This window comes from Syngnathus scovelli, chromosome 5, assembly GCF_024217435.2.
Source record: "Syngnathus scovelli strain Florida chromosome 5, RoL_Ssco_1.2, whole genome shotgun sequence".
NCBI lineage: Eukaryota > Metazoa > Chordata > Actinopteri > Syngnathiformes > Syngnathidae > Syngnathus > Syngnathus scovelli.
The window spans coordinates 9,784,576-9,812,489 of record NC_090851.1 but is presented as its reverse complement, the minus strand read 5'-3'; the positions used below and the strand labels follow the sequence as shown (position 1 = coordinate 9,812,489).

General features: G+C 39.8%; 2 protein-coding genes across 4 annotated transcripts; both read left to right on the top strand.

Moving 5' to 3' along the window:
- Positions 1-106: 106 nt before the first annotated feature.
- abcc6a (ATP-binding cassette, sub-family C (CFTR/MRP), member 6a) lies at positions 107-23,254 on the top strand. Its single transcript, XM_049720691.1, has 31 exons — positions 107-253; positions 3,403-3,579; positions 3,666-3,791; positions 8,258-8,395; positions 10,464-10,586; positions 11,566-11,627; positions 11,754-11,885; positions 12,446-12,652; positions 13,633-13,810; positions 14,106-14,267; positions 14,360-14,452; positions 14,889-15,092; positions 15,278-15,424; positions 15,826-15,913; positions 16,389-16,458; positions 16,543-16,669; positions 16,742-16,918; positions 16,977-17,144; positions 17,341-17,524; positions 17,823-17,907; positions 17,998-18,115; positions 18,208-18,415; positions 18,577-18,887; positions 19,049-19,248; positions 20,251-20,377; positions 20,638-20,739; positions 20,867-21,013; positions 21,090-21,248; positions 21,392-21,558; positions 21,638-21,832; positions 21,908-23,254. The coding sequence occupies exons 1-31, from the start codon at positions 212-214 to the stop codon at positions 22,014-22,016; spliced, it is 4,533 nt and encodes a 1,510-aa protein (XP_049576648.1). The 5' UTR covers positions 107-211; the 3' UTR covers positions 22,017-23,254.
- A 532-nt stretch (positions 23,255-23,786) lies between these two features.
- Positions 23,787-27,542, top strand: cep20 (centrosomal protein 20). 3 transcript variants are annotated; one of them, XR_007481327.2, is made up of 5 exons: positions 23,787-23,890; positions 24,387-24,584; positions 25,486-25,570; positions 25,844-26,054; positions 26,733-27,542. XR_007481327.2 is itself a non-coding variant. In XM_049719539.2 (4 exons), exons 1-4 carry the CDS (start codon positions 23,863-23,865, stop codon positions 25,953-25,955), a joined length of 423 nt encoding a protein of 140 aa, XP_049575496.1. In that variant the 5' UTR covers positions 23,787-23,862; the 3' UTR covers positions 25,956-26,651. The 3 variants fall into 3 exon arrangements, 1 of the variants encoding a protein (XP_049575496.1); XR_007481326.2 differs by having other exon boundaries at positions 26,729-27,542; XM_049719539.2 differs by lacking the exon at positions 26,733-27,542 and having other exon boundaries at positions 25,844-26,651.
- Positions 27,543-27,914: the final 372 nt, after the last annotated feature.

Here is a 27,914-nt window from a genome sequence, read left to right as displayed (position 1 = left end):
ACTGAGCCAATCAAACATACTAGCAAGTACAGGATTGACTAAAAATATTGGCATCCAAAAAAAGAGGAGAGGGCCATCAAGGAAGGACACAGCAAATTCTTTATCCTGACTCAAACACTCACGGGTGCTGAAGGTGTGCTACCTACTGTGAGGAGCAGGACTGTTCCAGCCCTACAAGTGGAGCATCAGCGAGGAAGCAGCAAGCGAGTGGATGGATGCCTTCTGTCGACTCAGTGGCCTGGATCCCCTGTGGGTGAGTCTCAACGAACCTAATGTGTTTTCTCTCCCCCTCTCTCTCTTCTATTGGTCATGTGGATGAATGTCCAAGTTTGTGAGTTTTGAATGGTGGGCGTTAGGGATAAAAAGAGACTAGCTACTGATGATGCTTTCTAAACCTCTAATAATTAGTCTCGCTTGGAGTAGTCCACGTGAGAATTTAACAGACTGTTTTCCACGTTCCAGTAGCGCCACATGTTGCATTGCAGCCTGCAGGAATGTAAAGTTAAGAGGTGGAGATGTTGCTTTTTATGCATTAGGAGATCTCCATTTTTTATATGGCAGCTAAAATCAATGTCTATACATGAGTTGGAATGTTCACGGTCACATGCCTCTTTTCACTCTTCTTTCATCACGCCCCCTTCTGTGTTTCTGTTTCTCATTACAGCACTTTCTGTTTTTGCTCCTGCAATCATGCAAACGGCAGTTACATGTTGGAAAAATAACGTTAAAGTGAATCTGTAATGTTTTTTAGCCCTGTAAAGTACCTCGACTTTTTAACTGAAGACGTAATGAACCTTACACATACCTCTGCAACAACATCATTGCTGGCTTTTTGGTCACAGCCTTGAGGGAGTGATGGGAGTTTCTCTGAAACATACAAAACCCTGTCCCAAAGAAACAAATTGGAAACTTGGAAATCTACATATACAATATACTATTTATGCAATTGGTTTCAATTCCACCTTTTATTGACACATTTTTGCACTGCAACTTTATGGACACAGCCTATTAAATCCACATGGTGTAGAAAAGGTTTAGCAGTTTTGCCTTCACATCAGCGTTGTGACACCTTGTGCAATCCAAGTTTATGGTTTGCTGAAATCACTTCAGTCAAGGGTGAGAAAGTGGATAAGACGTGAAATGTACAAGAAAATGTCTGGAGTGCGTCTTCATGAAAGCGTTCTGTTCATCCCTCTGCCATTGACCGCAGGAGTCAGAAGAGTCTGTGAAAGTTGCTGCCCACTCACTGGCTCTCAAGAGTAATACTGTTTAAATGAACCTAAATGCACTTACAGAGTCAACAAATGTACATTGAGTGCAAATCCTTTCATTACATAACACTGACCTTTGATTTTTTTTTTTTCTTTTTACCCCCCTTTTTGATAGTTTTTGAAAAAAAAAAATGCGGGAATACTTATGAGTCTGTGGTGAGCTAGACAAACATACAGCTGTAGTTCAAAGTTATACAGGTAGCTGCTAGTCACGCTATGATTCACACCCTGCTCCAGAGGCTATGAACCGTGGCAACTTATGGGAAACACAGACTAATTACCATTCATGCTGGAGCATTCACCCTAGATATATTTACAGGCTCATTGAAAGACAGAAATATTAAGACAAACATTTGAATCATTTTAGCAATCAGTAGTTAACAAGGTGTCCCCCGCCTACTGCCTGAAGTCAGCTGGAATAGGCTCCAGCATGCCCATGACCCTCGCAAGGAATTAACATGGACATGTTTGTTCTCCCAGAATTTTAATAAGAAAGCCATGTTCACTGTGGAAGAACATGCACACAACCTCGACCTCATTCCCATCAATCACCTTTGGGATGAAATAGAGAGCTTGTGAGCCAGGCTAACACTAGTGATCTTTGACCTCATGAATGAATGTTGGAAAAATTCCTACAGACATACTTCAACGTCTTCCACAAGTATTACCAGAGGAATGTAAATTGCTAAAGTCGCAAAAGTGGACAAATTCCATTATTTACTTGATTTTCATAGACAGTAGCTCGTGCACTTAAAAAAAACAACAAATTAAAAAAAATTAAAGAAAACTGATGCATCTTCATTCTCATGGCGGGCAAGTCAAATTTGCGCTGCATTCCGGGGGTCGAGGGCATTTACTAATGCATGCCGCGGACACACTTGTTAATTTGGTGACAGTGAATAGACTAGATATTAGACCATCTAAAAGGAGGTCTAAGTTGTGGCGCTGGTAGTGTAACACCATTTTGGTGAATTTGATCGAATCGCATGCACATTCTGTGTGTTTGGGTGGGGGGGCTTTGTCACTCACAGATGCAGGATCACGGGATGAAGGCAATGCCCAAGTTCCCACTTCACAGCATCCAACTTTACAGCATCTGCAAGTGCAGATCTGCACTTAGTCCCCTTCTAAACATACTTTTTATGTTTATCTTCTGCATAGACACCTGCAAGTCTATTTTACTTTGGTCATGTAGACCACGTGCCTCTCCTGCGCTGAATTTAAAGGGAATGAGAGGAACCGCTTCGATTGGTTGGAAATCAAGTTGACTGTGTTCACTCCCACAACAGCGCAAATGCCCATTTTTAACTGCCCAAAACTTTGAAAATACCATTGAAAAAAAAATCCCCCCATGTGCACAATTATGTGCTAGACTTGCGGCGGGCACAAAAATAGGGTCCCATATGTTTTTTCATTTTCACTTCCTTTGCAATGAGTAAGTATCCCAATTCCTTTTTTTTTTTTGTTCTATTACGTCCCTCCAGACCACCAGGGTTACATTTGTAACCGTCGGGTTTAATGACGGCGCTGTGCATGGTTGGTTGTTATATAACAGCATCGTGGCTTCAAGCCTCTCTCCCGTATTTAGCAATGCCAGTCTGTGCTGCCATTCGAGGAACTTTTAAACCACTTATTTTTTCATCTTGTTAGCGGAGCCAAACACCCTGCAGGTTATTGAGGAGATGGACAATAAAAAACATGATGACAGCAAGCCACTATGTTAATTATTTATGAAAGTCTTTGGTTCTGCCAAAGTTGCGCAATCTGTAGCCTTTGTTATTTCTCTTTTGTTCGTAAAGTTGGATTCCAATATAATCTTGTTTTGCTTTGTCCGATTTACAAAAAACAGATTAAGACTGATTAAGTCAGACTCAGTTTTTTAGAGGAAGAAAGACCTCTTCACAAAGTCCAGCCTGACTCACTCACAATTTTGTTGACTGTTTGTGGTTTCACTCTATCCTGCTAGGAACGCTAAAACTTCGTCTGCATTCTCTGGATTTGAGCCGAGTCTTCTCACTTTCTTAGATGATTGATATCTTACAATGTAATATTTGTAGTTCATTGATCATTTTCAAGCATAATATTCTGAGGGAAACATAAAAATGCTCTTTTTTTGTTTTCTGTCTTGCAGGACTGGAACCGCACATGGTACACAGCCAACCCAGACTTGACCCAGTGTTTTCAGAACACAGTTCTAGTGTGGGTCCCTTGTATTTATCTGTGGTTCCTTACCCCTCTCTACTGCCTTCACCTTTATTGCCATGACCATGGACGCATTCAGGTGTCCTCCCTTTGTTTCGCCAAGATGGTGAGTCTATCATTGAATACCTGGACTCCTCTGTTGCTTGTTATTGTGTGTATAAAGTAAGAATCTGATCTCACTGTGCCATTTAGGTGCTCGGGTTTCTGTTGGCCTCCTTTGGCTTTGTGGAGTTTTTCTACATCTTACTGGAGAGGAACGGAGAAATCGAGCAACACATGATCTTCCTTCTCAGCCCCATCATACGCAGCATGACTGTGGTAAAAAAAAAAAAAAAGGCTTATTTTGCTTTATTTGCCAGAAAGGACAAATGTACATTAATAATTATTTCAACGAAAAATGTAGATGTACATAATTATAGCTAAAATATTTTTATTGGTAGCCCCCTTTCCCAGAAGGTGTCAATTTTAGTGTCAATTTTACCGGCTGAGCAGTTTTACGTGATTGTTTTTGATAACGCCAATATCATTTGTGTGTGGAGTGAGTGGTATGTGAAGGCATGCACAAAGACAAAATCAATACAACATAAATAACCATGACTGGTCACAGTGCTGTTGTGTGAGCGTTTATAGCCCCTCAACCAGCAAAGTATACAATGTTCTGCACCCCTACTGTGTCCAGAGGACTTTCATTACCTACATATGTGAAATGCCTCCGGAGGTACTACAAAAGACAGTTTCAGAAATGACCCAGAGTACAAGTTAGTGTGTACGTGTCTAGTTTTTTTTTCCCAAAGTGACATTGCCAAATTCTGACCTGGCATTCATATTGCAGCATTTTGGAGAGTCTATGTGAACGGGAATCCTTGGACAATCTTGTCGTCTTGATGTGAAAACTTTTTTTCTTAAAGCTTCTATTTTTTTTTTCTACCCATAGCATAAAGGCATACATGCATTCACAACAAGCCTACACAATGACAAATCTGAACGTCAAGGCAGGTCTCTATTCAGTGTGAGCGAGTAAAAACTATTGATTCTACCTCAAACACTTCTCCTGTGTTGCTGAGGGCAAGAAGACGTTTCTGGGAATGTGACTCACACATTGACGTGCAAACACATGAAAGAATATCATTCACTGGCAAGACACTGAGGTGAAAAGCAAAATAAGTACGGGTAGATTTATAGTGTTGCAGTCAATGTAAATATGGCATTACCCTGCAAACGCGCTTGTATTTGACCATCGATCAACAGAGTGCAAAGACTTACACTTACGTCAATTCGAGTTTCATGAGGGAATAGTGTACTACGTCAAGGCGTAGTTCGTTCAAAGTGAGGTAGTTAGATTGTCATAGACAACAAGACTTGATAAACGCATCATAATGCAGTAAAGTCAGATGCACCGATGAGTCACTGGCGCTTGCGTTTAGCGTTACTTACAAAGCTCCCACTCTCAGCGGGCCTTTTTTTGGTTTTTCATTCCCCAATGCAGACAGCCTTGCCCACTTGTGGTCTTTGCAGACTCCTGAATAAACACAAGCACACATTTGGATAGAAATGCACTAAGACATCTCTTGTATTGAGGGTTAATTTCAGAAACGGTCATTTAATTTTGGCTGTTGGTCATTTATCACATCAGTAGAAGAGCCAACAAACGTGAGATATATTAAGGAGGAGTGATACCACACTTTTTGGTTTTGGTACAAGATCAATACTCAATGATGATTTAATTTTCAGCATTGTGATTACATGGTTTGGACCAGCCGCTTTTAATTCATGTTCATTCACATGCAATTTTACCCTTATCAGTGTGTCAATCCAAAATGTCTTAAAATATCTTCTCTAATATATTAAAACTAAAATATCTCAAATATATTTCTAATTTAAATATCATGAACACACTTAATTTACTGATTTCAAAACGGATAAGCAGGTTTCAGCAAATATATCAGCCAGCCTACCCAGTTATGTAGATGATCCGCTCCGTGCCTGCCATGCCATCGTATTTATTGGTCTTTTTTTTTTTTCAAAATCGAAACATTCATACAATTAGAGGCAAATCATTTGATAAATATTGTTCATCTATTACAAATATATTAAATTGTATATTATAATCCATAAAAAAGTCAAATAATTATGACTAAAACTGTCATTCCAAGAGGAACATTTTTCAAATGTTCTTCTTTATGGTATGAAAATCAAGATGACTTAAATCCTATTTGTCAAGCTTATGCCACATACTATCCACATAGACCTAATAAAGCAAGGATTTTATACCTGGCTTAATCAAGTGCTAAGACTTCTGAAAGCAAATGTGTGTTCACTTATCAGTTTTACACAATCACTTAAGAATAATATTTAATTTATTATAATTTTTAAAGATTAAGGAACAGAAATATTATTTTGTCTCAACACTGGCAAAGGAAATAGTCTGTACTTAAATATATTTGACCTTTTGCAATCTTTTAGCAAGGACTGTGCAGTCTTCAGGTGTCTGAACAGATTACCAGAGCTGTTTCTGTGTAATTTGTTCTATTTAATTATAGTATAATATGATTATTATACACTTGGCACATCTTTATCGAATATTTTGAAATAAAACTACACCACGTTTTACTTTCCTCGCACTGCTGTGTAAGAGATGAGTCACATTATTAATGTCTCAAGTTTCCTTGTCACGTGAAACGAACCAGTGTATGTGTAATAGGTGTAATGATACACCACCATTAACTGGGGCGTATCAAAATACTGTATAGTATTCAAAGTAAGATATTTAAAAACAAGTTGAAAGTGATCCATGTGAACGTGCTAAGTGAGTAGTGTGTCAGTATGGATATGTGAATACAATAATTTCAATACGCCAGGCACCGATGACTATTAGGACCGGCTGAATGCCATGGGAACCCTTTGTCAGTGAAAGGGCACCTTCATATCTCAACTACATAAACCATCCCATGACGCATTATAAAACTTGAGCCTTCATCATTCCAGCAAACCTTCCCCATAATTACAAGGTCGGGGTTTTACTCTGGGCTCAGTGATGGATTTAGTTCCACCCACTTACTCATACAGTAGATGCAAACAGGCTTGATGGCTTACAGTAATATGGCCTCATAAAAGGAACCTTCAAAAGCACAGCACAATTTTCAGTCATTAATAGTGAAGGTTGGGGTAACAATTTAAAACTGAGGACAGAATGTACCAGAAAGGGACTTTGAATTCTTACATAATATTTAATGCCGCATTTATCTTTCCAGACTGCCCATGGCATCTAAAACTTCAATGGTATTTTTTTCCAGTGTGGCATGCATTGTATAGTAAGCATTAAGGCATTATTTTACTATGGAAGCCGTGGAATTTCTTTGTGCCTTATACCATTCCAGGAAATGGTCATTTAGAAACGCCGCCTATTTTGCAGCTAGCATTTTTGACACCTTCTCGCACTCGAAAGGGGCCTCCTAGCTCACTCTCCATTATCACAGTCCATACCTGAAAATCTGTGAGTAAAACTATTTGAAAGTTAGTTTTATGTATTTCCGAGCACAATGCAAACGTTTCTCCCTGTAAGATTGGTTAGGGATTGATAAAATGCAGCTTTCTGCGTTAGGGTGCCCCATCTGTTTGCAAGAGTCTATGCACGTGACCTGCTTTTCTCTGTCATGCGCAAAAGATATACTGTATTCTGTAGAATGTGAAAAGAATTATGGAACATAATCAGTACATTTTCTGAAATTAAGGTTTGAGATGGATGTTTTTTATTATTGTTGTAGTCCGCACTGGTATAGAATTGCCATATATAATAGGCCTAATGGACATCTTGCAAAAAAATGAGTATTATTGTAAGACCAGAAGTTTGGTTCTGGATCAAACTAATATTGCGCTGATGTACAAAACTGTATATTGTGAGCTGAAATGATACTTAAGTGTTCTTTGACAATTCCCTGAGCATCGTTTAGTCATTTGTCAAAGAAACACAAAAGTTGTTGTCATCCCAGTGCCTGCTGAGATGCATTCACAACAAACAACATGTTTGTAGTGGAAAAGAACAGCCAAAGAGCAAATCATCAGTGTTAGACCACTGAATGAGGAGCCACAGATGTTGTTTACAGGTTGTTTACATCAGTGAGGGTACACAGAAATTTCCCCATATCAAGTTGATGGGAAAATCCTATTACCACTAGTCTTTAATAGGCAATACTGTGGCTCATCCCAGATCCCAGACAAACCAATGTGGTGCTCTTTTGAAAACCTAAATTTACTTTTTACCCACTTGGTGAGCTGCTCTCATTTGGCCAACCGCTTATGGCTCAACATCCAACGCATGACTCCACTGAGAACATCTGTGTCCCAACACAACTCATGCTAAGAGACAAATAATATGTATATCATCTCTCTCTCCCTCTCTCTTCCTTAATTTTAATTAGGGGGTATGGGTACATGGCTAAGCCAGGCAAGGGAAAGCCCCAGAAACCAAATTGTCCGAACCAGTACTGGTCACATCAAGTTGAACTTTTCAGCTTATTTTATTAGGTCTCAATGTACCCGTCGAACTAGCACACCTTTTAATGACGGTGAATACAATTAAGCGCACCATCTCATCTCTGGTCTCATTAATGCATGTCTGTCATTATAAATTACTGCGGTATTGTCAAATTAAATGTGGGTTTCTGTTTTCTTCATCTGTTAGAAATCATAATGCGATTCTGAGAATTAGAATAAATTCTGTACTATTTTTACGAGCTGACACCCCTGTGGATTTATGAATCATTTTTCTCTCTCTTTCTGTTCAGATCCTGGCTATATGTATCATCCAGCTGGAAAGAATACGAGGTTGTCGCTCTTCGGTATTCCTCTTCCTCTTCTGGGTCTTGGCTGTTGTTTGTTCCTTAGTGCCACTCAGAGCAAAGATCCAGCTGGCCATAGATGAGGTATGTTTTATTGTTACATATTTATTATTGTGTTTGTTTTATATTTGGTCAAGCTTATCCCCGATGAACGCACAGTGTCAAGTACCATACAGTCATATCTTATCAAGTGTGCTGCCTGCTGCCCATAGTCTAGACAAAAATTTCCATGAGCACAGCTTGCGCTATATGCTATGTCAGCAAAGAGTTATTTCATTCTCTATTTTAAACCAAGGTGACTGAAGGTTAACCATGTGTAGGAGGAAGACACTGCCAATTCTGGTCAAGCCTGCTGCGTTTCAATTCTTCTTTTCTTCCTGTGCCTGCTGTGAGACACTACAATCACAGTTGAATGGGTCTAAGTTTATATTTAAGTGTGCAAAGCATTCAGGCTGCTTCATATACATTTCTAAGAAAACTAAATAAAACAACACACAAACAAATACATATCAATGGGCCTAGGATAAATGATGCTGAGTCATGGCAGTCTGGCCAGAAGAGCGTTGCTGGGGGCTATTGTTCTTATTAACTGTAAGCACTCTGCCAGAGGTAAAGCCATATATCTGTAATGTGTTCATACTTTTGACAGACACCATGATTTCATTGTAATAAAACACACATGGACACCACTATCCTTCTTTGTGTCCCATATGTATAGCCAAGGATAGGGTGTGCATTACTATAGCGCTGCCAGAAATCTGTATAGCACCAGTTGAGCTCCTCCGCAGTTTTATTTGATATTCCAAAATGTATCATTTACTCAGCCCCCCTATTAATCAGTCAAGCCACTCTTTAGCCCCAGGAGAAAAAAAAATCCTGGAGCCATCCCCATCTATGGAATAATGAACAATATTCAATACCTTCTTAGCTTTAAATTGCAACCTGTCTCACATTCACATTGCAATCACAGTCGCACCTGAAATAAGAATGAAAAACCTTTTTGATTAATAAATGTATATATTTTTAATCTATTTAACAAAGAAAGAAATGCACAAGTGTTCTATTCAAATATACACTCTACAGGTAGACGTTATTGGTGGTCATTCTAAAGAAAAGTCCCATAAAATATAAAACAAGAAAAAGTCATTTCTCAATTTTATACCAAATAAAATTGCCTTCTTGCAATCCAAGGTTGTTCCGAGTTGTTCAAAGCAACATTCTTAATCTCTTCTGAATTACAACCCATTTTCAACCAATCAAATTGCTGGCTGCTAGAACCCGACTTGCAGTTACATATATTTCATCCAGGCACGCATAAGGGTCACAGGGTCTAAACAGGAAGTTGCAGACTTTGGGCAAGAGGTAGGTGGGGTCGACAATACAATATACATTTACGTTCACACCTATCGGCAGTTTAGCGTAGTTACTACCAGTTTTGGGAATATGGGAGACAGAGAGCTAAAAGAAAGCCCATGCATGTATATTGTAAAATGTACTTATTGTATGTGTTGTTTTTGTACATTTCATTACCACTATTACCTGCTCACACACACCAAAAAAAAAAACCATATCATCATGGACACTTTCCCGTGACATATTTTGCTGACATATGTCTAAAATATTTATAGTGTCTGACTTGTCTGCCAGTTGTGAAGACTGAAGACAGAGTTATTGTTTGTGGACTACTGGCCATTCTTACTTGACCTACATTTTCCTCATCCAAACTTCCATCCAGCTTGACCCTGTTTTTCTATAAGTAGAAGGAGCCTTTTGGTCTCTTTATATCCCTTTTCTGCGCATTGCTCCATAGTGTTTAGAGAAAGTAGTTTGTTTTTACCATAGTTCTGGATTGCATATATAGCCATACTTTTCACACCACAAACTAGATGTGGCTGTGGCGATAACCCAAGAGTAAAATTATGCCAAAATAAACAGCTTCTGTATGAAAAGAGTGACATTTACAAAAAGTTTGATATTAGAGACAAGTATTAGTAGCTTATATCACATCTGACCCCTTAATTCAAAATCTTTTTTCTTTATTTACACTTTGTGGTTTTAAAGGGAAAAAAAACTATAAATATTCCTTAAGCAAATAAACTCACTGACTCGTGCTGCCATCATTGTCTCTAAATCTTGCTGACTTACTCCACAGGGCATTGATTCAGATATGGTGAGATACTTGGCCTTTTTCTCCTACTTCACCATTCAACTGGTCCAGCTCTTCTTATGCTGCTTTGCCGACCAGCCTCCAGAGGGGAAAAAGGTCATTGACAAGGTAGGGAGAAGAACATGTTATCCTACCTGAGCATTATGTGGTTCAAAACGTTTGTTAGGAGGACACTGCCTTTTGGAGGCAATGATGTGATTCACCACAACTTCTCACCTTCACTGCTTTAGCTTCCTGTGAGAAAAATATGAACAAGCATGTGTGTGTTTTTCCTTGTCCTCCCGCATACCATTAACATGGCACATGCATTTCATGTATTTCAAACACAGCTCCCACGTCACCCTTCTTTTTATAAGCTATTCATTTCCACTTGGTTCACTATCAAAGGACAATTAACAGGAAAAAAAAAAATTGTTATTGTAGTTCACAGTAGTGTAGGACTGCACAATGTCATACTGAGAGCTGTTCCTATTTTGCTCACCAAAGTGCCTCCTTCAGGACACAGAAAGTGAGACCCTCATCAATCACATAGAGTTGTGATGCCATATTTCCCTGGTGATAAACCATAAAAACAGCTGGAAAAGTCCCTAGCCACAGACTGTTGTCGTGGACACACCCTTTGGTCGTTCCTTGGTGTGTCCTCCGCTTTTTCCTCCACTTCCTCCACTTCCTTCTCCTCCTCTGGTTAGACTTACTCATAGTAAGAGAGGAAGTGATGGATGGAACGGAGTGATGGTATAAAGAGAGTAAATAGTTTGGTGAGGGGGTAGCAGGATGTGGAGTAACATATGGTTGAGTGGGCAAACATTCTATGCGTTTGTGTCCGCACATATGTATAGGACGGTTTGCGATGACACATTTCCGCTCTGTCTGCTACTCTTGACCTCAAACATCATTTTTATTCTGTGGGCTCTATTTACAGAATGCTGACTTACAGAAACTCACGGCCTCGAACACACCAGTTAATTGCATTTCATAAATACGCTCTTTACTATTTGCTAATCAGTATAGATGTCAAAAAGCTCTGTAGCCTTATACATTTACACTGTTAAAAGAAGAGTCATTCTGCTTTTTAATTCTCTTGCAGAATCCTTGCCCTGTGAAAGACGCTTCTTTTTTGTCCAAGATTGTTTTCTGGTGGTTCACCGGGTAAGATCCTCAAAACTTCCCTTTTTTTTGAGCCCACAAATGACTCAGCCTAGCAACATTTCTACTTGTTTAAATGTGTGTTTTGTTGATAATTATGTGTGAATCATCTCCTCATTTGCTCCTCAGACTTGTTGTGAAGGGATATCGTACTCCTCTGGCAGCCGAGGACCTGTGGACGCTGAGAGAGGAAGACACGTCAGATAAGATTATATCTGTACTGCAAGAGGACTGGACAGTAGAATGTGCCAAGATTCAAAAGTGAGATAACCCCTAAGCAATCAAGATATCCCAAGTTGTATTCACAACTAAGATACGAAGACACCTTGACTAACATGTACAAACGTTTCCCTGTTTGCATTCAAGCCCCATTGTGCCAATGATTAGATAACTTTGAAAAACAGAACATCCTCCACGGGTTACATTGGCAAACTGTTTGCATAAGATGACAATCACACATGCTGTGTTTCTTCCGATTGTGCATGTACCGATAGAAAGTAGCCAAGTCATCAATGTGCTCATGTGGCCTGTGATAAAATCCACCCATTCCACAGCTCTCATGATGTCAATGTTTAGGCTACTTCAGAACATTTTGCAAATTAAGGAATCGTTTTATTGTTTTAATACAGCCAGCTGTCATCTTGACCCAACTATGTCTGTGCTAAGATTACAAATTCATTCATACTGTACAGTAAATATAGAGCCAATGTGTTGTATGGTAAATAATAATAATAATAGTAATAATAATAATGAGAAGAAGAATACTGGGCCCCAGAAACAGATGTCATGTGTGTAACTATGTTTTTTTATCCCCATGACAGGCAGGAAAAGGCCTTGACTTCAGGTGTGGCGCTGGGGAGCAGGTTGCCCGACCAAGCTCAGCTCCTCAGGAAGCTTCACAAAGAGCAAAGTTCTGGCTTCTTTTTGTTCCGAACTCTGGCACGCAATTTTGGTCCATACTTCCTTACTGGCACCCTGTGTATCATATTCCATGATGCCTTCATGTTCGCCATTCCCCAGGTGTTGAGGTAAGATGTCGTGTGTTCAAAACCTTTGTCAATATAGTACATTACTGTTACGTGTGAATTAACAACGTTGATGTTGTTTGATATGGGGGACTCAAACCCAAAAAAATGTTTTTAAAGATGTTGTTAACTCGCTGTCTGACATAAATGAGCCCGTTTTGGTTAAAAAAAACAACAGAAAAACAAAAATGAGGTTTGTGGTATTTTGCAGTTATGTAAGTCATTGGATTTAGAAATAGAAAGTGTCGAGTTTGTGTTGCTGAGACACATTTTCAGTGCTTGTGTCCCACAAACCAAGTGACACTGAGTTCAATGTACTGCGTAAAGCAGCTGCCGAAAGCTCCAAACCTCAAGTTGGACTGAACCTACCTGGATGCAATTCAATTGAAAAGAAAGAGATGGCTTTGTTATGATGTTTTACAAAATACAGCCAAGAAAAATCTCCCATTCAAATTTAGGCTCAGCTATAAATAAACGTTATCCCAGATACAAGTGTCATTGTTGTTTTATAGTTATTTGTGTCAAAGACAACTAAACAAACCTTTGGAATCTGGCAACAATGAAAGCGAGTCAAGGCCCCCCTTAACCGTACTATTTCAGTGGTCAGACTGGAATGTTGTTTTTGAGGCACAAACACTGAATTATTTGGAGTGTTAATTAGGGTCATGGATTTGTAAGCAAGAAGTAGCCGAAACCACAATCCTTTGCCTCAGTAAGGCACACAGTATAGGTCTCTGAATGGCACAGACTCAGACAGACCACAATAAGACTGGTTGAGTAACATTGCGCAAACACAGCTGCTTAGTTTTAATTGACTTGAATTTGGGTGGCAATCCCAAGACACATGGAAGTCTGAATTGGAATCATGTTGACAGTGAAATTATATCTCTTCTTGATTTGTGTACATAAACTATGCATAGCAATGTGCAAATACTGCCTTGGAGTAATCTGCTTGTGCTTGTACGCTTCTCTCTCTCCGTCAGTCTTCTCCTGGGCTTCATGAGAGATGAAGATGCGCCATTGTGGAAAGGCTATTTTTACGCCACTCTCATGTTCCTGCTCTCTTGCCTCCAGTCCCTCTTCAACCATCAGTACATGTACACTTGCTTCACTGTGGGAATGAGGGTAAAGACAGCTGTTATGGGCCTGGTATACAGGAAGGTGAGAATTGTATATGCTCATCGAAAGCACTAAACCGTATCTCAAAACGCTGCAAGGAAAAATTCACAGTGCACATCTTGACGTAGATATTTTGACTGTCTTTGTGTTGTCCGAAACAAGACAGCATTCAAGTGTGAAATGTGGTCAAGACGTCTAGCCCAGCCCTTAGTGATTCATTAATTAAAGTAATTTTTCCCAAGACTCTTGTCCATAATATACATAAATATGCAAATATGAATAAGACTTAAAAATGAACGTGCACTAAACGATAATATCTCTTTTGTTGTCAATCCAGTCTTTGGTGATAAATAGCTCTGCCAGGAGGACCTGCACCGTTGGAGAAATTGTAAATCTGGTTTCGGCGGATACACAGAAGCTCATGGACTTTGTAGTGTACTTCAATGCTGTCTGGCTGGCCCCCATAGAAATTGCTCTTTGTCTCTTCTTCCTGTGGCAAGTACGTACATGTGGAATGTTCTGTGTCTCTGATTTGTCTGACTTAAAGTTGTCTTTCTACTATATAACCACATTTTGTCTTCCTTTTTGTAGCACCTTGGACCATCAGCTTTGGCAGGAATTGCCACAGTCATCCTCATTTTCCCATTGAATGGACTGATAGCAAAGAAAAGAAGCAAACTGCAGGTAAAATAATAATAATAATAATAATACATTTCTTTCAAAGCAGCTCTCATGTTGCATGCTTGGTCCAGATTTTCACATCTGGTTTAGATAGTAGCTGAGGAGCCATGTGCATTTAGGGCCTGGATGCTACACTTTGTCTTGTCTTTTAGTCCGCCTTTCGTAGAGCGACTACAATGACTGGAAAGAGCAAGCACACACACAACTTCACATTTCTCGGAGATGACATGTTGTTTTATGAATTTGAAGTCTAAGTTAATCAAACCCAGTACTGGATTGCAACCACATTTCTGGCACTTTAATGCAGACATGTCATGAAGTGTTATAATATTCATAAATTATTCAGAAAACACTGTACTGTGAGACCAGATCCAAGCTCTTCAACATTCTTTGCTCTTCGGCGCACATAAATTATTCGACCTATTTTTGTGGTTGACAGGAGGTTCAAATGAAGTTTATGGATGGCCGTATCCGACTAATGAATGAGATCTTGAATGGGATAAAGATTCTGAAGTTCTATGCCTGGGAGAAGGCCTTCCTGGAGCAGGTGTTGGGTTATAGAGAAAAAGAGCTGAAGGCCCTGAAGAAGTCTCAGATCCTCTATTCCATCTCTATTGCATCTTTCAATTCCTCTTCGTTCATGGTAAGCACTAGTCTGAACAGATTGTGAATAAAGCATGAATGAACGAGATCTTGAACGGGATAAAGATTGGGAGAGTTGGTCTGTTTTTTCATTGCCAGATTTTTTTTTACCAAGTCTATTTACACCATCATGTTGTATTTTATGTTCTCCGCATTTCTAAAATGTCATGTGTTTCTATTCTCCAGATTGCTTTTGCAATGTTTGGAGTCTACGTAATGCTTGATGACAAAAACATCCTGGATGCACAGAAAGTTTTTGTTTCAATGGCACTCATCAACATTTTGAAGACCCCACTTAGCCAGCTTCCATTTGCAATAAGCACAACCCTGCAGGTAAGCATATTTTCAAATGTTTGTTCCTCGGCTCCCATATGGCCTTCATAAATAAACAAAATACCCAGTGAGCTCTTAATGCTTTTTATTGTCGTTGTATCTTCTTCAATAACATTCACCCACATTTCAGTCCTTCAAACCTGCGCTTCTTAACGTCAGAGCATCTTGAATGACTTTATCCTTATCTCCAATATTTTGACTCACTACCTAAATGATGTTACCAAAATCTTAGAAGATGTCTAACGTTGATGTAGCACAAAAACACCCTGGCAAACTATTTAAATCAAAACATCTCCGACAGTGCCATTCAAAACTTTGATACAGCTCTATTAGATGTGAGGATTTTGCAAAAGTTCATAAAGTTGTGGCAGCTGGTGGATGAACTACTTTCTCTGTTGCAGGCTGTGGTTTCACTGAAACGTCTGGGAAAATATCTGTGCTCAGATGAACTCAAAGAGGACAATGTCTTGAAGGCTCCATTGAGTTCTGGTAAGAACCCCACCTATGTTTAAAAGATTACTCTGGATGAATAAGCTGCTATTTTCCTTTTAAAAACTGTCATAATGATTGTAGGCAGACCGCAAGATTTAGTTGTTTGTCTTTGTGGAGCACAACAGTTTGACACAAACGATGTGGACTGTCAATTCCTGGGCTTCCAGGATAACAGATCGACTAAGTAATGACAGGATGCTCCCCATTTAGTGGTTGAACATAAATCAGCACAGGAATTCAAACTTCTGATTTATGGTGAGACGAATTAGGCAAACATGCTTCACTTTGTTGTCTCACATCTGTCAACACTTGCTCCGACACTGACGTAAATCTACTCCTAATTACAACCTAGCAGCCCTCTGATGAATCTCTTGAAGGTGCATTTCTTTTCAAATGTTATCTGTGACTGGGGATTAAAGGTCGTGACAGGTATGCAGCGTTTTAGTGTGTATTTTCTTTTCTCTTTGCTTAGACGGGGAAGATGTGCTGATTGAAAATGGAACTTTTAGCTGGTCAGCAGAGGGCCCGCCATGTCTTAAAAAGTAAGCGCAATCAACAAGAATAATTGAAAAATCCATATGAGAATCAGGAGTGACAAACCAAACATTTGCTGTCGCTATTAACAGAATCTCCATCCGTGTGCCCCGGGGTTCGCTTGTGGCCGTGGTTGGACATGTAGGCAGCGGAAAGTCATCTTTATTGTCTGCCATGCTTGGAGAGACAGAGAAGAGAAGCGGCCACGTTAGCGTGAAGGTTTGACACAGATTTCCGCTCTGCCCACGTTTGTACATTTAATAACACCTTGAGTCTTCTCTCTATTTGCAGGGTTCCACAGCATACGTGCCCCAGCAGGCCTGGATCCAAAATGCCACAGTCCAAGACAATATTATTTTCGGCCGTGAAAAGCTGAAGACGTGGTACCACCGTGTGTTGGAGGCCTGCGCCCTGCTGCCTGACCTGAACATCCTACCTGCTGGAGATGCAACAGAAATTGGAGAGAAGGTAAGGTCGATCTCGTCTTATATTCAACGAGCATCGCCTCACCGTCTTTTCCTTACAGGGGCTAAACCTCTCAGGTGGACAGAAACAGAGAGTGAGCTTGGCTAGAGCTGTCTATCGAAAGGCAGATGTGTATCTGATGGATGACCCACTGTCTGCTGTTGACGCACACGTCGGTCAGCACATCTTCGACAAAGTCATCGGACCCAAAGGAGTGCTTAGAGACAAGGTAGAGTGCAACCCAGTTGACTTAGAGAAATTGCGGCTTTACAATATGTCAACCACTAACAACATTGTGGCCTTCATTGTTGTTCTAACAAAACAAAAACCACTACTTGAGCAACATTTCTGGTCTAGACAACCACAATGTAGTGTTGGAATGTATATTCATCCCATTCGTCTCATATCCTCGTGATCCTCTGCAGACCCGTATCCTGGTGACCCATGGGATGAGCTTCCTGCCACAAGCTGACCTCATTCTTGTCCTTGTAAACGGAGAAATCACAGAGAGCGGTTCTTACCAGGAACTCCTCAGCCGCCGTGGCGCCTTTGCGGATTTCATCCACACATTTGCCAGCACCGACCGGAAAGAAAGCGCCATACAAAGAGGTGAGGATCCCCACTATGTTCTGAATGTTGAAATTGTTTCTGCTGTAGAAAAGTGTGAAGAAAAATAAATCTGTGATATATGATTTGTACAACATGCAACCGTATCAGATTGTTTCTGTTTCTAATATTTTGCTTAGCTAATTTAGCCACACGATTTAACGTATTGCTACTCCTGAATTTTATATTAGCGTAAAAGCTTGTACATAGTTTATCATTTTTCTTCAACCAGCTTTTATAATCAGCTGGTCAGAACATAAAACATACTGTGATAATAATGCGAAACATGACTTTCTCATAGCTGGCTCGAGGAGGTCCAATGCTCGTCTCAGCATGGTTGACTTCATGCCATTCTCCAGAGACTTGTCTCAAGAGCAGCTTATTGGGTAGGTCAACCTGAGCCCCCTAAAACTACCATAATAGTGTCAAAGCGAATTCGATGAAACTGAATTCCCATTTCTTCTTTTTCATCTCAGGGGTGATACAACAAATACAAACTTGCAGAATATGGAGCCTGTGTCTGAAACAGAGCAGGAACAGGTTCCTGAAGAGCTTGGGAAGCTCACAGAGGTTGACAAGGCCCACACTGGACGAGTAAGACTGGTGTATAATTCAAGAATTCCTTAAAAAAAAAAAGAGCTGACAGCAGTTGACTGATGATTATTTCATTTTTTTTCCCACTACAGGTGAGGCTGGAGATGTACCAAAAGTACTTTAAGACCATAGGCCTGGCCATCATCATTCCCATTGTCTTCCTGTACGCGTTTCAGCAGGGAGCCTCACTGGCCTACAACTATTGGCTGAGCATGTGGGCCGATGATCCAATTGTTAACGGTACCCAGATTGATGCCGACCTGAAACTGTCTGTCTTTGGAGCGCTGGGATTTGTTCAAGGTTAGGCTCCATTATTTGACTGAAAATATGTTTTTTCTATTATTATTCATTTGCTTTTTCTTATGTTACTTATTTTACTTGTTTTATTTATTTATTTATTTTTTATTATTTACATATTTTTTTGTACTTAACCTAAGCAAGCATCTTTTCTGTCTCCTCAGGCGTCGCGATCTTTGGTACCACCGTAGCTATCTCCATCTGCGGCATCATTGCGTCCCGCCACTTGCACATGGAACTTCTGGTCAATGTGTTGCATTCGCCCATGTCTTTCTTTGAATGCACGCCCAGCGGCAACTTGCTCAACCGCTTTGCCAAAGAGATTGACGCCATTGACTGCATGGTGCCCGAGGGCCTGAAGATGATGCTGAGCTATGTTTTTAAACTCATGGAGGTGTGCATCATTGTGCTCATGGCAACACCCTTCGCCGCTGTGATCATTCTTCCTCTCGCATTCCTCTATGCATTTGTCCAGGTAATCACCCATCCCATATTTCAACTCATAACTCATGATTTCAATTTTTTTACATGACTTTGCAGTTTTCCCATATAATAGGAACAGATGGTGCAATTTCACTGTGAATTCCTTGCTCTTTCTTGATTTGTTTCCCACCATTTTTCCACTGTTGGCTACAGAGTTTCTACGTTGCTACATCCTGTCAGCTGCGGAGGCTCGAAGCTGTGAGCCGCTCCCCTATCTACACCCACTTCAACGAGACGGTGCAGGGCGCCAGTGTCATCCGGGCCTTTGGCGATCAATCCAGGTTCATTCTGCAGGCCAATGACAGGGTGGATTTCAACCAGACCTCCTACTTCCCCCGATTTGTGGCCACCCGGTAGGTATTCGATACAATGTGGTGTCTCTAGTAAAATATTATTTATGAAGTAGGCCTACGAGTGCCTTTTCATAGGGACTATATTCAAGCTTGAAAGCTAAACTGTGGCAGGGTTTTGGATTTGTCACCTCTGATTCTGAGTGAGTTTGGAAATACGCTCTGAGCATGCACTACCCAATTCCGACCGTTTGGAAATTCGTTGTTGAAATGTGCTGTTTTGTTATTCCCCCCCCCCACCCCCACCCCCCCACCCCCAAAAAAAAGGAATACAGGAACTAAGTGCTTCAGGCAGCACAGATGGAAAGAGTTGTGCTGCGTTTGCAAATTAAGGGGAGGGGAGTGCGCTCTGCCACTACAAACACACACTCTCTCCAAGTGGTGTTCGGGCTTCAGAGTAAATTTCAAACACACCCATGTTAATAGTAGCCAACAAGTTCCGGTTGGATGAAACTTCCACTTCTACTTTTGTAAACATGGAAAAGATTTTTTTTCTTTTTTTTTTTTTTAAACAACTTTACAACACTGAGTCGCATTTTGGTCAAAGGTAGAAAGAATCCTGGTTGGTTATTACGCCTTTTGGTACTGTAAATCCTTGTTGTGGCTTAAGAAAGTAGCATACTAAATATGTTGCCATGACAACTCTTCTTCTTCTGCATTTATTTCATCTTCTACATTCTATTGACGGTTGGCAAATACTTTTGGCTGGTAATGCATAATTACTACTCCTTATTTTTCCTCTACCATTTTCTTCCTCTACTATCTTTTGGTGGTTGGCAAACACAGTCAGTGGGGAGAAGATTTTAGTAATGCACAAAAAGTCAACACAATTATGCAACAGGGATTTTGAATGCCAGTACAAGCTCTAATTTGTGTATATAGAAGTCATACCTTAGTATAAATCGCAGGACCAGACACATTATGAAAAAATAGTGTGACTTGTCGTCGGGGTACTACATATTCCCTTTATCAAGAAGGACTATTCAATTAGCATTTCATCCACAGATGGCTGGCAGTCAATCTGGAGTTTGTTGGTAATGGAGTGGTGTTAGCAGCTGCCATTCTGTCCGTGATGGGAAGGGACACCCTGAGTCCAGGCATAGTGGGTTTGGCTGTGTCACATTCCCTCCAGGTAAGAGGCCATGCTTGTGCTTAACAAATGTGTTCGATCACTTTGCTGTAGGTTTATGGCACAGCTGAAATGAAATCTTTAATGCTGAAGTCCAATTTTCTATTCTCTCTTTTAGCTGTTATTTTCATGCATTTGACGGTCTAGAATTATGTAATTAAAATATCTGGTGCATATGTATGAATATGTTTATTTTCTGAGTCAGTGAATGCTTGTTAGTCGTAATAATAAGATCATCTCATTACGCCGTCCGTGTTTTGCAGGTAACTGGAATCCTGAGTTGGATTGTAAGATCATGGACTGATGTGGAAAACAACATTGTTTCTGTGGAAAGAGTAAATGAGTATGCTGACACTGCCAAAGAGGTCAGAGTTGACGCCACACATGTACTTTCGACAAAATGGCTTTTGTTTATCCACTCATCAATATATTGCTCAATTAAAATAATGCAACATACACAGGAACTTATTGCATTCTCTTCACATTTTACAGGCCAGCTGGATTATAGAAGGCAGTTCTTTGCCTCTGGCTTGGCCCCAGACAGGCTCTATAGAGTTCCAGGATTATGGTTTACAGTACCGCAAAGGCCTGGAGTTGGCTTTGAAAGGCATTACTTTGCAGATTCATGAAAAAGAGAAGGTGAGTCATTTTGAATCATGTCAGTTTTAGCTAATGAGCTTTGCGTGGTATTTTAGACCTCTCTGATGTGTTCCAGGTGGGCATTGTGGGACGGACGGGAGCTGGAAAGTCCTCACTTGCCCTTGGAATATTTAGAATCTTAGAAGCAGCAAAGGGAAAGATCTTTATTGATGGAGTCGACATCGCCAACATTGGACTTCATGATCTTCGATCACGCATTACTATCATTCCCCAGGCAAGTTATTAACGACAAAAAACGAGCTCTGGCTTTCCACCAAATAACTGTTATGTTACTTTGACTACAGTTGGACAGTATTCAAATAATAAAAACGGCTTGATTCAACCTGTGACCTATTTTTTTGTGGGTCTTTTTCTTAGGACCCTGTGCTTTTCTCGGGCTCTCTCCGGATGAACCTTGATCCGTTTGACACCTACACCGATGAAGAAATTTGGGGTTCATTAGAACTTGCTCACCTCAAAACCTTTGTGTCCAACCTGCCTGACAAACTCAACCACGAATGCTCAGAAGGAGGAGAAAACCTCAGGTACATGTGAATGTTTGCATGTTGCACAATCCAGTTCATATTGGTTCTTACCGTCTACAAATCCTGATCATATGTCTAGCTTGGGTCAGCGTCAACTGGTGTGCCTTGCAAGAGCCTTGCTGAGGAAAACCAAAATCTTGGTTTTGGATGAAGCCACAGCCGCTGTGGACCTGGAGACTGACACACTGATCCAGTCCACAATCCGCACCCAGTTTGAAGACTGCACTGTCTTGACCATCGCTCACCGCCTTAACACTATCATGGATTACACAAGGTATACTATCAATTTCACGGAGGTTAACGCTTGAATGTGACACTTAAATCTTTTTCCCTTCTTGCTGTTTTACAGAGTGATTGTCATGGACCGAGGTCACATCTCTGAGATGGATTCCCCATCCAACCTGATTGCACAGCAGGGACAGTTCTTCCGAATGTGCCGAGAAGCTGGACTAGTCTAGAAGCATGTTTTTTTTTCCCGTGACAATTTGGCACATTTTTTCACATGGCTTTTCAACAAAAGTTGAATTGGCCCTTCCAAGCTTTGTGGCAGCTCAACTGAGGGCATTGTCATTGAGGGGCCAGAGATGCTACCAACACAGCCAATGGTCCAAGGTTTCTTTCACACATGGACATGCTGTACCGAGTCAGGAAAAAAAAAAAAGATTATTAACATGAAAATGAAGCTACAGGGCGATGCTGGAAATGTACAAGCTGTTAATGTACATATACATAGAGTTGTGGAATCTGTTCATTCTATTTAAGGATTAAGGCAAAGCCTGGAATGAAAGGGAACCACAAAATATATGGATTGTTATTCCTGTTTTTAATGGGAGCAGTAATATTTGTGTTTTAAGCACATGACATATATTTAATGTTTTCTCAGGCTTTGTTGTTGATGTTTACTTACGCCATTTTTAAGCCTTGAATTCCAAAAAGAGGTGATCTGCATCTATAAAAGTTTTTGTTTTCCAAGAACGAGGACAGAAATTACGCTGACATACTGACCAACTGGAGTATTCAACCTGGCGAATGTGAGGGATTTGAGGTTTTCAGAACCTTCAGAAATGAGTTTGAAGCAGCCAATTTGGATTATTTATATGTCAGAGAATAAGCGAAAAACAATTGTGTGGGCCAAGACATTGGCAGGCAGTTGGGTTTTTTTTCTGTCAGAGTAAACACACCAAGTCCAAAGAAATCTTGCTGGTCAGATTTAACCTGATGCATATATGTGAAAACCCACATTGAATGAAGAGAATGCTTCTTCTCAAGAATGGCAATAAATCTTGGTGAGTGAGTGAATTTCTCTCCACCACCGCAATACTCAGGCCCTACATATACTGTATATGTGAGAGATTTCACTATTGTTCTTTTTTTTCTTTTTTTTTTTTTTTGCTGACGGTACAAAGTGTAGATAGTCCTCGCCGACCTTGATGCTTGATTCAAAGCATTATGAGCTTTTTGCAGAGAAAAGTCATTATGCTGTTTTTGTCTTACTGGTTTAGACAATCTTTTCAAGGAGAAACCATATAGTTTATTTATGTGGTATTTCCAAACATGTCCTTACAATACTGAGGATTGTATTATATTTATACTTTTTATAACAAGCTGTTTTCATTTTTCACTGACTCAGTACAATTATTGTATTGTTGTATGCAACGTTGTGCTGAATAATAAACATGTATTTGATTTAACAGTATGTGTGTGTTAGATTTAAGATATACTGTCAATGACTTTTTGAAAAACAACAATGAATCAAATAAGAAATATTAAATAACTAAAATGAAATATATTTGAGATCCACATTTGAAATTTCTATTGACTGAATGAAACCTTGGTACATATTAGGCATAGTATTATTAGTTGAAGATGAGGGACCCTAAAAAACACTAACCCTAAAAAAACTAACAAGCATGATTGAAACTGGGATAAAACTGAGGCTAACTTTTAAGATGGCACTTAGAAATAACATTACTATTTTGGATCCAAATATTCTTCATTGTGTTGAGCTAACAAAACTGAAATACAATTTGCGCTTTATTTTTGTACTTTGTAATGCAATATTTATTTATTTATTTATTTATTTATTTATTTATTTATTTATTTATTTATTTATTTATTTATATTTAAACAAGTAATTAAGTCAGTATTTTATTTTATCAGAACCCCTCTTACCCGAATCTGCCAGGAATGAGATTCTCTCATAGTAGCACTACACTAGAACGGTCGCTAGAAGGCAGTAAAGGCCGAGCCAATCTCATTTTAGACGCACGAAGAAAAGTCGCTGGTTTGTTTACACTTGTTGCAATGGCGACAATTACTGAACTCAAATCAGGTATGTGCTCCCTGTTGTGAATTGTTTGCTTTAAAAGTAGTTATTTTTTTTTGTCGGTGCCCCTTCCGTGGAGCAACTGTTCATAATTCATTTTACTGTTATTGTGCTTAAGTGTTTAAACGGCGTCGAATATGCCACTCTGCTTGCTATGTATGGTTTCAGGAACTCAGCCGTTTTCAAACATAAATGTGCTTCTATTACTGAAACGTGTTTCAAGGCAACATATTTATTGTAATTGGGGCAATACACAAAAATAAAGAAATTGTTTGGTGAGAGAGATTCATTACACTGTTAGTTGTGTTTAACCTGACGCGTCACGTTTTGTTGTTGTTGTTGTTGTTGTTTTTGTTTTTGGGGTTGTTGTTGTTTTCAATCGCCTTGTTTTTCAGGAGACAATGTCGATCATAGTCATTGTTGACCACATTGTCCCAATTCAAGTCCCAGGGATCCCAGTTCAAAACGATGTTAATATTGCGTCCAATTTCACACATTCTAGTCGTGAGAGAAACGCTGGAGAGACGTGGAGTGCTGGGCCAACTGAAGGCTCGCATCCGAGCAGAAGTGTTCGATGCCCTCGATGACCAACGCGAACAGCGTCCGCCGTTGTCCCACGAAAACCTGCTCATCAATGAACTCATCCGAGAGTACTTGGAGTTCAACAAGTACCGACACGCGGCATCGGTCCTGATTGCAGGTAAGCCTCATCCCATCTACACTAATAATACAGTAACTCTGTACGTACTTAAAAAGTAAAATACTACCATAGGCTTAACTCATGCCAAGGTCAAAGTGGCTTTGTTCAAAAAGTACAAAAGTCTTCTACATTTACTTATAGGCCCACAGTCACCTGTACACTTGTTTCGGTAACTTTCTACAATGGAATTAAAAATATATATATATATTTGTATAGCGCATTTCACTCAAAAAACAAATCACTCGACCTACCTAGTGTGTATTTTAAGATTAGAGAATGTTTGCAGGTCAGAAGCTTTTGGTCAATAAACTGGCTTAAAACAGCATGTTTGCCACGAATCATTCGTCAGTCAGTCAGTCAGTCAGTCAGTCAGTCAGTCACTCACACTCACTCACACTCACTCACTCACTCACTCACTCACTCACTCACTCACTCACTCACTCACTCACTCACTCACTCACTCACTCACTCACTCACTCACTCACTCACTCACTCACACTCTTCACATGTAATACCATCATCTTACTCAAGTAAATGACAATTCTGGAATACTGCAGAAATATGAACACTGTTTCGATCAGCCATTTTCAATGTATTACTATTACCAGATGAGTAGTGAGATAAGATGGCTCCCTGTTCTAGGAACACAAACTTCACAACCCTGCCTCAGCCTGACTGATATTACGTGTCACAATTGACTTGTTTTGCTCAAGAAGATTGTTATGAAACCTACTGGATTCGTTGCACTGTGGTCAACATGCAAAGCCAAGTAGGAAGTAGAGTGGAACAAAACTTAACGAGGCTTTTACTTCAGATTACAGCTGCAATGTTTTGAAACATGACCAATCTCTATTGTTGAGAAGAGCGAGAGAGTATTTCTAAACTCTGTTTGTTATCGTAGAGTCAGGCCAACCCCAAGTTCCCCTGGACAGAGAGTTCCTGGCGAGCGAGCTAAGAGTTGCCGAGGATATGAGCGCCAAATCGGTGTAAGTGAATTTGCCAGGACACAAAAAAAACTGCCAGTATGCATCTTTGGGAGCTGTAGTCATTTGTTGGAGAAACCTCTGAATCTTTCCCATCATTTTGTTTTCACACACACAAAGATTGCATAACCACGTCTTTGTTTCAACTTCCAGGCTTAGAAAAGGGATTGTGTTATTGACATATTAATTTTTTTCTTTATTGATGTTTTGTTTTGTCACCAAACTTCAGCATCTTTTTCTTAGAATAACCAATACAGCAATGTCTTGACTTTCCAGGCCTCTTCTGTATGGTTTGGTGTCGCACTTCCTTAATAGCAGTGATGATGGAAAGAAGGTATTCATCAGGGGTAACTCTGGAAGCAACACGGGACACAGACTTGACAGCTAGCACAAGAAGATTGCTTCTTCACAGTAGACCAAAAACGTGGCAATGAAGTACAATGAGACTGACTACATTCAAGCCTCAGAGACCTCACAAATTGTGCTGGTGAGCAGTTTGTAATTGCAGATTCTTATTTTATTTCTTTAGTCAGCTGCTCCCTTGTTTTACCATTTTAGTGATGTTTTTTTAACCATTCAGAGCAATACTGTTATGTTTGAAAACAACCACACGGTGGCACTAATACTCAAGATAAGACTAAAGCACGGTTAACATAACGTTGACGTTCTGTATACAATCATGCTCAGGAATTCAGCAGACTTTCATTCCAAGTGTGGTAAGACTTTAAATTTCAAATCGTCTAATAAAATAATTTCATGTCACCGTTACTTTTCACTCTGACAATGGATGACAGAAGTAAATGGAGTCTAGTCTTTTTAATTCTGACATTCAATGCAAATGAGGAGCTTTACAAGAGCGAACACCAGAGCAACCAACTTGCTTTATCATATTTTAACCTAAATAAAATTAAGTAGTTTGAGCACCCCTGGCAACAATGAGCCAACAGGTTGCTAATTTATTTGACTCGTAGTCCCGATAACATTTTGTTGATTTAACAACTTTATTTCTGTGTGACTGCATTTACAGTTGGTGCCTGCTGTTCAAATGATGTAATCATTAAATAACCAACCTCTGCTCTTTAGAGATTACCTTCTTGCGATTTACCCCCGCCGCCTCCATTTTCTATCCTTTTCATGACATCTGTGCATTGGGGGCAAAAGTTAGACTACACCCTGGACTGGTCAGCAGTCAATTATGGGGCATGTATGGAGACAGCCAACACATTCTTACTGGGAACTGCCAGCTGTGACTCCCTCTCATAATCCCTTTGGAAAATTGTTAAATCATCTGAACCTTCCTGTGGTAAGTAACAATGTGACATACAGACTACTTGCTTACCCTCAATCCAAATGAGGTGTGCAAGAAGTTCAAAAAAAAAAAAAAAATAATAACCACAATGAATTGCAAAGCGTGATACTTTACATTACAAACACCCAGAGCAACAAGCCCACAGTTTTTGCACTTTTTCCTCCCTCACCATTTAAAGGAACCTCACATTTTTATCTCACACAACTTGTGGAACGAATTATTTACAGAGCAGACTATTTCATATATATATATATATATATATATATATATATATATATATATATATATATATATATTGATTGATTGATTGACCTATACTATTATACTATACTGTTGTAGGATCATGATGGGATGAAATGAATGGTGGAATTTACAATCTCCAAATCAGTTTTCTCCCTCTAGGCCACATCAATGTAGAGGTGTAGCAAGCTTCTACTATGGACTCAAGTTGCTTTGGAGCAAACCTTATTTGAAGTGGCAAAGTCACCTTGGCAGTTGATATGCGTGCTCTCTTGTAAATGGCTATATATGTGGCGGAAAATAAACAGTTATTGGTCAGTTGGCAGTCAGCCCTATGATTGATAGCGCTGCTCCTCCACACTATAAAACTGTGTGTGGAAGAGACGGTTGTATAAATAATAAATGTAGTGTTCTTTGACTATAAAACTGTATGTTCATGTTTGCCCTTGGCCTCGAATGAATTCCACGAGGGTCAGACATATTTACAAATATATTTAGTAGATGGCCATTTATGGTTGTGGTGGTGAGGAAAAAAAAGAAAAGAGTTCATCACCACCCTATCTGTTTTCTATACTGTTAGCTCATGAAATGTGATTTGGCCTATGGAGTCTTCAATTAACTTATCATGCCTGTTTTTGCAATGTGGGAGGAAGCCAGAGTTCAAGAAGAAAATTCACGTTCTACTCTCAAGGGCCTGAGGCGAGATTTTATTTACCAGTTTTTGTCCATTTCAAGATGCAGAAAAATGCCTAGTTAATGTGAATTAGAACCAGGAGGTCAAAATCGAGCACCCATTTA